The sequence below is a fragment of the Trichomonas vaginalis genome, chromosome I, assembly GCF_026262505.1.
Source record: "Trichomonas vaginalis G3 chromosome I, whole genome shotgun sequence".
NCBI classification, from domain to species: domain Eukaryota; phylum Parabasalia; order Trichomonadida; family Trichomonadidae; genus Trichomonas; species Trichomonas vaginalis.
In genome coordinates, this window is record NC_067203.1 from 2,363,622 (window position 1) to 2,375,986 (window position 12,365).

At 31.2% G+C, this 12,365-nt stretch overlaps 6 protein-coding genes across 6 annotated transcripts; 2 read left to right on the forward strand and 4 right to left on the reverse strand.

The window, feature by feature from the left end:
- Window positions 1-376: 376 nt before the first annotated feature.
- On the reverse strand, window positions 377-1,054 carry TVAGG3_0914610 (bromodomain family; the record flags this gene model as incomplete). The annotated part of the gene is made up of 1 exon (XM_001307997.1): window positions 377-1,054. The coding sequence occupies one exon, from the start codon at window positions 1,052-1,054 to the stop codon at window positions 377-379; it is 678 nt and encodes a 225-aa protein (XP_001307998.1).
- Window positions 1,055-1,573: 519 nt separating this feature from the next.
- On the forward strand, window positions 1,574-2,608 carry TVAGG3_0914620 (uncharacterized protein; the record flags this gene model as incomplete). Its single annotated transcript, XM_001307996.1, has 1 exon — window positions 1,574-2,608. The coding sequence occupies one exon, from the start codon at window positions 1,574-1,576 to the stop codon at window positions 2,606-2,608; it is 1,035 nt and encodes a 344-aa protein (XP_001307997.1).
- A 279-nt stretch (window positions 2,609-2,887) lies between these two features.
- TVAGG3_0914630 (Hect, E3 ligase catalytic domain family) lies at window positions 2,888-7,168 on the forward strand (the record flags this gene model as incomplete). Its single annotated transcript, XM_001307995.1, has 1 exon — window positions 2,888-7,168. The coding sequence occupies one exon, from the start codon at window positions 2,888-2,890 to the stop codon at window positions 7,166-7,168; it is 4,281 nt and encodes a 1,426-aa protein (XP_001307996.1).
- A 723-nt stretch (window positions 7,169-7,891) lies between these two features.
- Window positions 7,892-9,871, reverse strand: TVAGG3_0914640 (uncharacterized protein; the record flags this gene model as incomplete). Its single annotated transcript, XM_001307994.1, has 1 exon — window positions 7,949-9,775. One exon carries the CDS (start codon window positions 9,773-9,775, stop codon window positions 7,949-7,951), a length of 1,827 nt encoding a protein of 608 aa, XP_001307995.1.
- Window positions 9,872-10,032: 161 nt separating this feature from the next.
- TVAGG3_0914650 (unfolded protein binding) lies at window positions 10,033-11,175 on the reverse strand (the record flags this gene model as incomplete). The annotated part of the gene is made up of 1 exon (XM_001307993.1): window positions 10,033-11,175. The coding sequence occupies one exon, from the start codon at window positions 11,173-11,175 to the stop codon at window positions 10,033-10,035; it is 1,143 nt and encodes a 380-aa protein (XP_001307994.1).
- A 106-nt stretch (window positions 11,176-11,281) lies between these two features.
- On the reverse strand, window positions 11,282-11,878 carry TVAGG3_0914660 (ATP binding; the record flags this gene model as incomplete). Its single annotated transcript, XM_001307992.1, has 1 exon — window positions 11,282-11,878. One exon carries the CDS (start codon window positions 11,876-11,878, stop codon window positions 11,282-11,284), a length of 597 nt encoding a protein of 198 aa, XP_001307993.1.
- Window positions 11,879-12,365: the final 487 nt, after the last annotated feature.

The window sequence follows — 12,365 nt, forward strand, 5'->3', positions numbered from 1 at the left end:
GTACGTTTAAAAATTTTAAAAATACAATTCAAGAATGTTTTGTGGGTCTTTTACTTATTAACATATGCCGTAACTGAATTTGAGCTAAAATAAATGCTACTTATATTGATATTCGACTCAATATATTGGGATTCAAAATTGAATATTAAAAATATTAATGTTAAGTCAGAAAATATAATTCGCTTAAAGAGATCCATGCTTTAGTGGTCAAGTTATTTATCAGATTTGAATTTTATTTTTTCGAAAACAAAGGAGAGAAATTATTCAAAAAACGTATATACCTTTCTCGAGTTTTCAGTAGTTTTGTGTTTTTTTACATAGCAATTAGAAATTAATTAAAAAAAATTGATTTAACATACAAATTTTCTCTATTAATTTAATGGCGATTAACATAATCTTTGATGATATTCTGTGTGCCAGGTTTAAGCTTCTCAAAATCAATTGTATCATTTGGAATCGTTCCTGGTACGATTCCTTCTGTTTCTTTGAGTAATTGGTAGATGTCCTGTCTAAACTCAACATCAGAGAGTGAGTTGTTTAATTTTTCTACAGTAGGAGTCACGTCAATTGGTTTCATAGGTTCTGTAACCGAATCCATCTTCTTCACGTAGCTACTAAGATTAGATGATCGTCTAGATGAGATTGGCATATTTTGCATAATTTCTGTAATCTGATTTGATTTTTTAATAACTTTATTAAGCCATTCTTTATCACTTTTGATAAGCATGTTCTTGTACTGTTTCTTGAATTTCCATTGTAAGTATGTTGCCAGGATACCAATTTCCTTGGTACCAACTGGCGATTTATAATGGTATTCGATAGCATTTTGGTACATACGATTTATATCATTGTACCATTCTGCTGGTGTAGAATATTTTTTAGATTCTAAATTTGCTTTAATAACCTCAAGAGCGATTGGCTTAGAAACGTATTTAGAATATTCAGGAAGGCTGGCATCATTAAGAAATACCATGGTATGAAAAATTTCATGAAATGGATCCTTTAGGAATTCCGCTGTAGCCTCAAAGACTTTTTGATAATCTTGTTGCTGCATTTTTTTGAAATAATCGTTTTTGTCACAATTTATTGCAAAAAAATCGAAACTCATTATTGACTTAACTGTGAAGAACATCAATGCTGATTTGAGATTTATTATACTGAACAGTGCTTGAATTACTCATTACTCTATAAAACGACCCTATTTTGAGGTAAGGAATACAATATACATGGAAATATGAGTAACATTCGAAATATACCAAGGAACTTATCCGAAAAGTATAGCTTGCATCATTGTGTTATTATCTAACACTTAAATAATTCATTCTGTATTTCGAAATCCTAAGGTGATTTTTCTATCCTGTTATAGTCATCATAGTCATTATATATCACACATTGCAAGTAATCATAAATCTTTATACTCAAAGAAATGTCACTTAACTTTGGTATTCTTTATTCCAGGATTTGTTAGATCATCAGACAACTTGTATAAAATACAAGAGAGCATAAAAGATTAGGGCATATTTTATATGTCCATTTAAAAAATAAAATAGTCGCTTTTTTTTTTTCATAATTCATGGATATTCCTAAAACAATTCAAACACTTCGATATGAAAATGATAAAGACAAGCGCCTCATACAATCGTTGCAATTTGAATTCAGAGCGAAGCTTGGCCATGAATTAACGTCAACTTCTGATAATGGCGAGTATACACCATATTCAGAACAATTTATCGAATATGATATATCTACAGAAGAAAAATGCAAGGATTTATTGAATTCGGTATTGAGTTCACCTATATCAATAAATTCATTTTTATCGATTTGCCAAGATATCGAAAAGCAGTATCCATCTCTTATCTATGATTTAGATTCTACACTTATCAAACTATCTGAAAGCGAGAATACGATTTCAAAATTAAAAATATTACAAAAGTATATTGAAAACGATACAAGGAAAACCGAAGCTAATCTTAATTTGAAGAAGATTAAATCAATACCAGCAAGTAATGAGCTGTCTGCAATTTGTTCCGACAAATCATTTATTCCATTATATAAATTTGATGATAATTTCAATAATGGCGATGATGAATGTCTTCTTATTTTATTCAATGATCTTCATTTTGTTTTCAATAATACGAAACATGAAATCAAATATTGTAAATCTCTAAATTCAAAAGAAATTTCGACAATTAAGTATTCCGATATTCTTGATGAAAATAAAGGCGATGTATACTGTTTGAACAATATTAAGACAAAATTGTATATCACACAAATCAAAAATGATGAAATGACAGTTACAATCTTTCCAAAAGGATTTGTGTCCAAAAATACAATGAAAAACGAATTTTCAATCAAATTGAAAGGCAATGTCGATACATCTGCTAAAATTGACAGAAATCCTTTTAACGAGAACATCAAAGTTTTTTATGAAGACGGAACATCACAGAATATTGATTTAACAATTAAGAAAATTGGACCAGATGACAAATTATATTCAGATTCAATCTTCGTTACAAAAGCTTATTATGAAGATTCAAACAAAGTTTTATATACACACAGTTTCTGTTCTTTTGAAAACAATTTGCATTTCACAAAACAGAAATTCTAAAAGACAGACTTTTCTTTTTATGTTTGTCCAGCTATTGGATATAACACAGATCAGATAATTGTCCAAATTTGCTCCAAGATTTTACCAGAAGTAAACAAAATGTTAACTAATGCAACTAAAGGTGAAAACTCAACGAATAACTTATGCGAGTATCCAACCGAAATCATTGATATTTGCTTATTCATTTTGAATAACTTTAGTTTCAAGAGCGAATATTCAAACTACTTAACGACAACATTAACTAGATTGATTGTTTTGAATATCAAAAAGTTGGAATTGATGAAAATTCCATTGACAAAATACCATTTGGAAGGAATTGTTTCACTTTTCAAAGATTTACCAATGAACGCAGCACTTTTAGAAACAATTGATTGTATGGTCAAGGTCATTCAAAAAGCCATCTTCACGGAGGAATTCTTGAGTGGAGTGATACCAAGAGTTAAATTTGATTTCAAGAATTTCGACTCTCCTCAATATATTCTTTTCATGACGAAAGAACAAATTGATAACATGGAGCTCAAAAGTGCCATCAAATTGATGTCTAAAATGATTTTACATTTCGTTGAATTTCAAACGCAATTTAACTTGGATTTGGAATTATCAAACTTTGTTGATTGTTATTTTTCTGTTATCATCCGATCAATTCAACATGTTGATTTCCAAACAATTTCTACATTGATAATTGATTGGATTTCAGCATTTTCTTTCATCAAAGATGCACCAATCATCTCAAAAACTGCTTTGGAAAACTTCAAGAATATTATTATTCCTTTGCTCAAATTCCTTTTCTCATTCCAAGAAATGAAGAATCAAAAAGAAGATCAATATCTTGATATAAATCTTAGTACATCAGATGATAAGTTTACTTTTACATCATCTCTTCCGCATTTAGTTTTATCATCACATAATGTCAAAATCAACAACGTCGAAGTTGTCCCTGAAAAAGGAAAACTTTTCACTTATTCCTGTGATAATGATACTAAAATTAACATTTCCAATCCGTCAGTAGATATTATTGCTTCTTTAGGAATTTCTATCGCGAATGCATTAAATCAATGCTATTCTTCAATCCCTCTAACTGAAACAGAAAAAATCAATTATGTTTTGATCAGAAACGAAGTTAAGCAAGAGTCAACAAAATCCAAGATTTTCAGGCAACAAAGCCAAAGAATCGGACCTCAAAGAGTAATCCAAAAGAGATCATTGATTGAAGATGCTCAACCTATTTCAGAACAAAGAGAATTCTTAAATTCAGAAAAATTCACAAAAATCTGTGAAAATCTGAATAATGAAACAAAATTTATCATCAAGAAAGTCACTGAAGATATTTCTTCAACAGAGCTTTTGGTTTTCAAAGCAGTTACATTCAAGAAAGGGAATGTTTCTATCTTGATGCGTCTTGCAGAAAATGCTTGCATTCCAAACGACGTCAAAGTTGATTACAAGAAAGTTGTTGATACAGTCAGAAAGGCTCTAACTACTTCCAAGCAGAAATCAAAGAATAGCTTTGAACGTCACATCTCTCTAAAGAATCGTATCGAAGATTATTTGGTTTCTATCAACCAAAAATGCGACATTCTGATCAATCAAGAAATCAGTTTCCAAATGACAACACAACAAATTTTGTCATTTATTCTTTCAGATTTAACGGTATCTGACATTGGAGTTTTGCATTCTATTTCCAACAAGAGAAAGGAAGTCAAGGAGAGTACATTTTCATACATGTACAGATATCTTGATAAGATCAAAAACGATGATTTATTGTATTCCATCATCCGAAATATTGATGAAGAAATCTTCATGAAAAAAGAAATTATTGATAAATTAATGGAAATCTATGAAGAAAATCAAGAAGAGGATACAAATGAAGAAAATTTGGCTGCTTATAACAAAGAAAATCTCAAAACAGATCTTAGTGATATTGGAAACAATAAATTTGATATTTGCGATAAAGTTTGCCAAATTCGAGAATTGGCCAAAAAAGACAAAGAATTTTTGGATCAAATTTTAGATTTAATTTCTCCTGATGATGTCAAAATTTCGACAGGATGCCTTGCAATTCTAGGTTTCCATAACTTTGATATTTCGACAACATGTTATGGTTTTGTCAAAGATCAACTGAAAAGTGTTCAACAGATGACTATTTCAGAATTCAAGAACTGTAAATCAGAATTCAAAGTTTTGCCACCAACATTTTCAATTAATGACAAAATCAAGCAAAACATCCAAGAAATAATTAAAATTATCGACGTCAAAGATGTCAACTATTTGAACGACTACTTACAATTGATTAAGTTTTGTGGTAAAAATAGCATTGATATTCCGCCAAAAGAAGGATTCGAATTCAAAAACTTTTCATTATCATCCCCACAAAGTAACAACTTATTCAACTCTCCTCTATACAAATTAACTTTTTCTGAACCGACAGTTGAGGAAGAATTTGTTCCACTACGCTCAGGAACTTCATCAAATTCTCTTTTAACAACATCAAGGAACGAAATTTCTTTGTATTTAATGAATGCAATTAAATCAAAAATTAATTATGAACCTGATGACCCGAGATTACTATCAATTTACGGTGTGATCACTGAAGACGAAGTTTATTATGTAAACTTTCCAAATTATGAAATCCATAACAGAATTGAAAGAAGTGGAATTCCTTTTTATATTTCTTATTATAACGATCAGAAAGTAGAGATTAGTGACAAACATACTGGAGAAGAAGAAGATAATAATGATGAAGATGACTATATTGATCCAAATATTTCTTCATTACAAGATTTTTCTTCTTTCCTCCCAAGAACATTCGTTGGACAAACTGTTTTCATCAATGAATTTGGTCCTGGAATAATTATTGGAACAGACAACACTCTATCAAAGGTTTATGTTATTAACCACGGTAAAGAAATGACTATTGATGTTCCAAATGATGAAATTCAGAATTTGAATCCAGACGAATATTATGAATCTCTTCTTCGCGGAGTTTATCTTAGAAGTAGATCAGATTTTATTAATGGTAAAATCAAAGAAATATATGAAAAGAACATCCAAAATCTCATAGTTTTAGAAATGATCGCACAAAATTGCGTAAACGAAAGTTTAGTTATTGGTATTCTAAAAATAATAGACGACAAAACTTCAAAGGAAATATTCGAGTTCCTTAAGAGAAATGAAGAATTTATCTTTAGAACTCTCGAGAAATCCTTTAATGAAATTGAACAAATTGTTGTTGAGAATTACGTTAAGTATTTCTGCCAAAACAAAGTTGATTTCTTATTTGCAGTTGAAAGTAACAAGTATTTACAAGCCATTGTTCTAAACTACTTAGGAAATATTGATTTTATTTCCGTTTCAAATTACAACAAAATCAAGGAAGCAATTAAAATTATTCTTATTTCCTGTACTACTTCAAATATGAATCTTCTAAATCAGTATTTCATGTTCTTATTGGATAATGATTTAGAAAACGATTGTAACTACCAAACCGGAACTCTTCTCGCATTAACATACTATTCAACTGAAAAAATTTCACCTGCAGCTGTTTTCTTGACGAAAATGACAAACAGAGCCGAAAAATTCAACGAACTTCGAGATAAAAAGAATGTAGACTTAAATAGAAAAGACTCTTTTGAAGATAAGCTTTATAATCTTATCACAGTTGACTATAATAGACTCCGTCGTGATGTGTTATCTTCGGTTGACTATGATTCTGATTTAACAATCACTTTTAACAGATTTAATTCAACTCTTTTCATGAAGTCTGCTAATAAGTTATACATGTTCAACACATTTATTGCAGCATTTCGACAGCCTAAATTATGCAGAATTAGAGTCATGTTTGAGCATGAAGGAGGAATTGATCAAGGAGGACTAAAAAGAGAAGCTTTCACAATGATTGGAGAGGAGATTAAAAACAATTTGTTTACTGTTGACGAAAAGGGATTTTATCATCTCAAAACAAAGGATCCTCAGTACCAATTATTTATCGGTGTTTTCATTGCGTACTGCTTTTATTACGGCGAGCCGTTCGAGATTAATTTACCATTTGACATCAAAGATTATATTTTGTCTGAATCATCTAATAATTATAATCCATATTCAGTGGTTAAGGAAGGTTTTCAAGAAATAATCCCTGAGTATAGATTTGTTACTATTCAATATACAATTCATAAAATAGCCCTTGTTTTTGGATCTTCAGATCGAAAACTTAAACCAGAAGATATCATTCATAGACTTTCAGGATATTCTGAAACCGTTAAAGTATTTTCTGATGCCATAAGAACATTCTCATCAGAAGAATTGTCTGAATTATTAAGATTCATAACAGGGACATCTACATTGTCCTATACAACAACTCGCATTGAACTTAACACCTACAGTGGAAATAGTGATATTTCGGATGAATCGAAATGGGATCTTCCAATTGCACATACTTGCTTCAAATCATTGGATCTGAGACCATATAAAAATTCCGAAATATTAGCTAACAAATTGAAATTGGCAATGAGCTATTCTAAAATCATTTCAGATGGTGGAATGAATATTTCAATTTTCCAATAAATATTTTACATTATAAAGCTTTTTTTTAATTTGAATTTGCGTCTTACTGGATTAAATTCAATATTAGAAGACCAGATTTATCTCATTTTAATTTTAAATGACATATTTTGACTGGAAATAGTTACAGTTGTATCATCTCGGTTTGGTAGTTACAATGTTTTAACATTTTATACACCTACATTGACAGGTCCTGATATAAAAAAGCTTTGGACCATAGAAACAAATGTATAATTCTAAGACGTGAATATTAAATGAATAAAATTATGATATAATCTGTATCAAAGTCAGATTGATGTTATTTTATCCTTAAGTGTGTCCAGGCGATGATAGGTAAACGACTCAATATTGTCCTTAATCATATTGCAGTATATGGAATGGAAAGTTTAAGAATTCATATAAAAGTGCTTTCCTGAAGGTGACTTATCGTTCTAGGCACATCCTTAACAGAATAGAACCGAATGTTTTTTTCGTCAATCTTTAAATAATATAATTTGAAATAGACAATATATCTTGAAATAGAGATAAAATAAAAGTTTATTAAGAAAAATGTGATGTGTACATTTCTACCCTGAGTAAAGGACTCATATTTAAGATACAGATAGAATAGATCATCAAAAAGTAGATCATAATGTTTAACTAGATTATCTTAATACTATTCTCTAAATATCTATACAAGCTCAAGAAAATGCAAAGTGTAACACCATGGAGTGACACCACGCTTAATAATATAATAAAAAAGTTTTTATTTTAAACAAACAAACATAAGATAAGATAAAAATATTATTCACCTGTTTCAGTATCAGTTTCTGATTCAATTTGTCTTGCCTTTCTTAGATTTTCTCTTGCAGCTTCCATTCTTTCTTGGGCATCTTGTAGTGTGATTTTCTCTCTCTTCTTTCTTGAGAATGGCGAAACAACAGTTGTTACAATCAACATCACAATCCAATAAAGAACAGCAACAACTCTCAAAACAATTTGAAGCAACGTCATCTTGTAGCTCGTTGTTCCTGCGGATTTCTTCATTTTATCAAGTAAAACGTCGTTTTTGTCGCAAACTAAACGAGATTTCTGAACAACATCCGTAATCTTTTGGGCAGTGAACTGGAACTGGAAAACAGTGTTGGAAAGAGATGATTCTAGACCTTCTACACTACCTGTCAGCCTCGAAACTGCTTCACTTGCTCGAACGGATCTTTCTCGAATCGCATTTGTTGCATTTGGAAGGTTTTGCATATCAATCTTTGGAGGAGAGAAGGCTTCACTGATTGAATATGCCGCAGCGCTGAAGAAAGAGTCGATAGATGCAGTTTGGATCGGAATTTTCGGAATTTTTTTGTCTTCATTTGGATCTTTCTGTTTGAAAACAGGGGATAATGGGGTTTGTACATTGGATGTTGAGTTTGGAGGTACTAAAACATCTTGGAACTCATTAGGATTCGATTGAATTGAAATTGAATCTTTTGAGAACATCTTTGGGTCTTTGTGAGGCTTTGGATGTGGTTGTAAGTTGGATGGCGTTGATTGTTCTTCGTTGTAGTTATTTGTACCGCTGATTTTTAGCGGATTAAAACTTGTTGTTCTTGTTGGACGTCCTCTGTAAGTATTTTGCTGCATATTCGAAATGGATTGTGAACTATTGCTTGGATTGATTTGGGGAGTGGGTGGAACGAGGTTCGTATTCGTATTAGAAATTTTAGGAATATTATTATTGGTTTTTACGGCCATCATTACACGGTTTAAATCTCTCCTCTCTTCATCTGCAGGATCTGGCTTCAGGGGCTCGATTAAAATCTCGTTTTGCGGGATTTGAGATTTTGAATCTTGATTTTCCGGAATTTTCTGGATTTGATCAATTGCGGACTGTTGTTTCTGTACAGGGACCGACATTGGGAACTTTAATGGCGAATTATGCCTTTGTAATGGCTTAGTTTCGACTTTATTTTCAATTTTTGTTTCTGGTTTTGTTTCTTCAGTTTTTGGAGTTGTTTTTGGTCCCAAATCAGCACTGATGCTTGATGTAAGAGGGCGCTTGTAGTTGACTTGTATTGCAGCACTTTGGCTTGAAAAAGCAGGCTTTTCTGGGTCGAGATTCGATGATTTTTCATGTTTGCTTTTCTTTGAATGTTTCTGCTTCTTTTCTTTGAGTATTTTCGCTTTAACTGATGGGTCCTCATTATCTTCGATATCAGCATCGACATCATCATCGTATCCATCGTTTTGTTGTGGCCCAATCGGAGTTGGATTTGGAACAAAGCTATTTTGAGGCTGAAATGTAGGAGTATTTATCTGAGTTTCATTTTGTTGTAATCGTGGAGCTGTCGCTGGTGTTGTTGCTGGTTCCTTTGAAGGAGAATTATTTGGTGTTGCTTCAGCTGTTTGAGCCTCTTGCTTAGGAAGACGCTTTGCAAAGTTTCGTTGAAAGTATGATGCTTTTCCGAAATTATAACGAGGTTCTGGTGTTTGTTGTGAATTATCTGCAGATTCAGAACTCAAAATCGGGTTATTTCCAGCAACTTGAGATCGCCTAGGAGTGAAACCAATTTGATTATCTAAATTAGCCATCTCATCAGGTTCATCCATTAACATATCTAAGCGCTTTCCTCTCATCATTGATAAAAATGACATAAAAATAATATTGCACTATCATAAATACGGTATTATGTGAAAGTGGTTCATGATTTATAGGATTTTAGATATAAAAATGCCGTTTCAATTATTATCAAAATTATTTGTTTTTTGAAGATAATTCAATACAATAACTCACATACATGGATTCACAAAACCTGATTGTGAGACTCAAACCTGAATGTTATGGAAAAATTAGATATGATTTAATAATTGGTTTTTATAAGTAAATAAGATATCTAATTACATAAATTCTTATATTTCTGTTCAAAAATGCGTTTTTCCTTTTGAATTTCTTCAATTGCATTTTCTATTGAATCCTGATCTTCAATGTAATATGCCTCATCAATGAAATTGAGTTTTTCAGTACAGAATTTGACTGCATCTTTGTTTTGTCCTTTTCTGGCTTTGTTTTGGTATTCCTCAAATATTGCTTGCAATTCACCAAGTTCTTCATCGTAATTTCTTGAATCAGCTCCAATTTTATCTCTACTTTCTTTAATTTGCTGTTTAGTAAGTTTTGTGAGATCGTTCTCTACTTCATAGCTTGGAAGGAATTTCGATAAATCTATATCCATTGATTCTTCTTTGGCTCCTTCAATATTCAATAATTGGAATTTCACATGTAAGCAATTCTGTTCATCAACTTGGAATGTTACTCTTGCTTTTTCTTTACCTGCCTTCTTGTTTCCACTAAGTCCAGTTAAGGTATATTCTCCAATTTTCCTTGAATCTTCTAAACTTTCGCCTTGTAAAATATCATATTCTATTTTTTCCTGATTATCAAAACTAGTGCTTGTGATGGTAGTAATTGGCTCTGATGGAAGTTTTGTATCTTTCATAATCATCTTCTTCATGGTTGTCTCATATGTACCATGTATATAACATTCGAATCCATATGTTATTGACACGGCTTCAATCATCTTCTTTGGGAAATTTTTTGGAAGCACAATTTGATTCCCATTCATTTCTTCTTGTTTTTTGTAGAATTCAAAGAATGCTTTTTGAGCAGCACCAATTGCAACAGCTGTCAAAGGATCAACAGAATTGATCACTCTTATATTGTCGTCCTCAAATTCAAGTTCTAAAGACTCTTTAACGTAATAGATCATAGATGTGCCTCCCACCAAAAGAATAGATTCAACTTTTGCGTCTTTATGTGAATTCAGCAATCTCCTAATAATTGTGATTGTTCGCTGAATAAGAGGATCAAGAATTTTTTCCAACTTATTTTTCATAAATGTGTATTCAATAATTTCGTTTTCAATTCTCAATGATATTGTTGAAGATTTGTGTCCATTGGATATACTTTTCTTGGCTTTTTCTGCATCTAAAACAAGAATACTTTTGCATGCTTCGATGTCGATTTTCGGATATTTCATGCTAAGAGATTTGATTGCATCTTCAACTATACCATTATCAATATCTCTTCCACCTAAATGATTGTCTCCATCTTGGGCAATTACTTCTATCTGATCTTTAGAAATTTTAACCAAAGAGAGATCTCCTTTCTTTATCTAATGATATAGTATTCCTATAACAAAGGGCAGCAGATGATGGCTCCTTGAAAAGAAAAACCTTCTCTGGATTAGGAAATTCTGCAATTTTTACAGCATTTCGAACCTCATCAAGCTGCTTTTGATCAAAATGCGCAGGAACAGTTACTACAACATGATCAAGTGGGATACCTTTTTTCTCCAGATTTTTTCGAATGTAATTTAGTATTGAAGCTGAAACTTCATAAGGTTTAATTTTTGTTTGGCATTTTCCGTTATCAATTAGAATAAGTGGGTTTCCATTGCTGTCTGGCTTGACACCAAAAGTCCATTTAGGAATTTCATTAGATAAATCTTTATATGTTTTACCAAGCATTCTTTTGCTATCATAAATAACATTCTTTGTGTATTCATTATTGTTTAATAACTTTTGGGCTTTATAACCATATTGATTTGGTGTGCCATAATACACCATTGAGGGGATTGAGTTTTCTCCATCAAACTCGAACACTTTGGCCTTATCATTACTGAACACGGCGGCACTGCAATATGTAGTACCAAGATCAATACCAACATATGACGAAGACATTAAGTGATGACTTGTATAATTATGATAATCGACTTTTTTCACAATTTTTTTTAAAAAAATTGAGAACATAGTCGAAGAGAACTTAAAAAGTCGTTCTCTTCAATATAACCATTACGGTAAGCTTGCTAAAGATACAGAATTATAAAACTTGATTTATACTTAGATATCAAATATCTACTATGTCACTTTTTAAAAGTCGTCGAATTATAAAATGTTAAATCAAAATTGCACCCTTAAAAGCAATAGCTAATATGCTATGATTCATATAATTACATCAATCAATAACTTAATTCTTCTTCATTCATCAACTTGATTGATAGAATTAATAGCATGTGTCTTTTTCTTTTCATTGTCAATCGATGAATCAACATTTCTATATTTTGAATTTCATCAAATCAATGACGAATTTCAAATTTGAATCTACATTTCTCTAATTTATATTTCATCAAAGCAAGAACAAATCTACATATTTCTTTATTTTGTATTT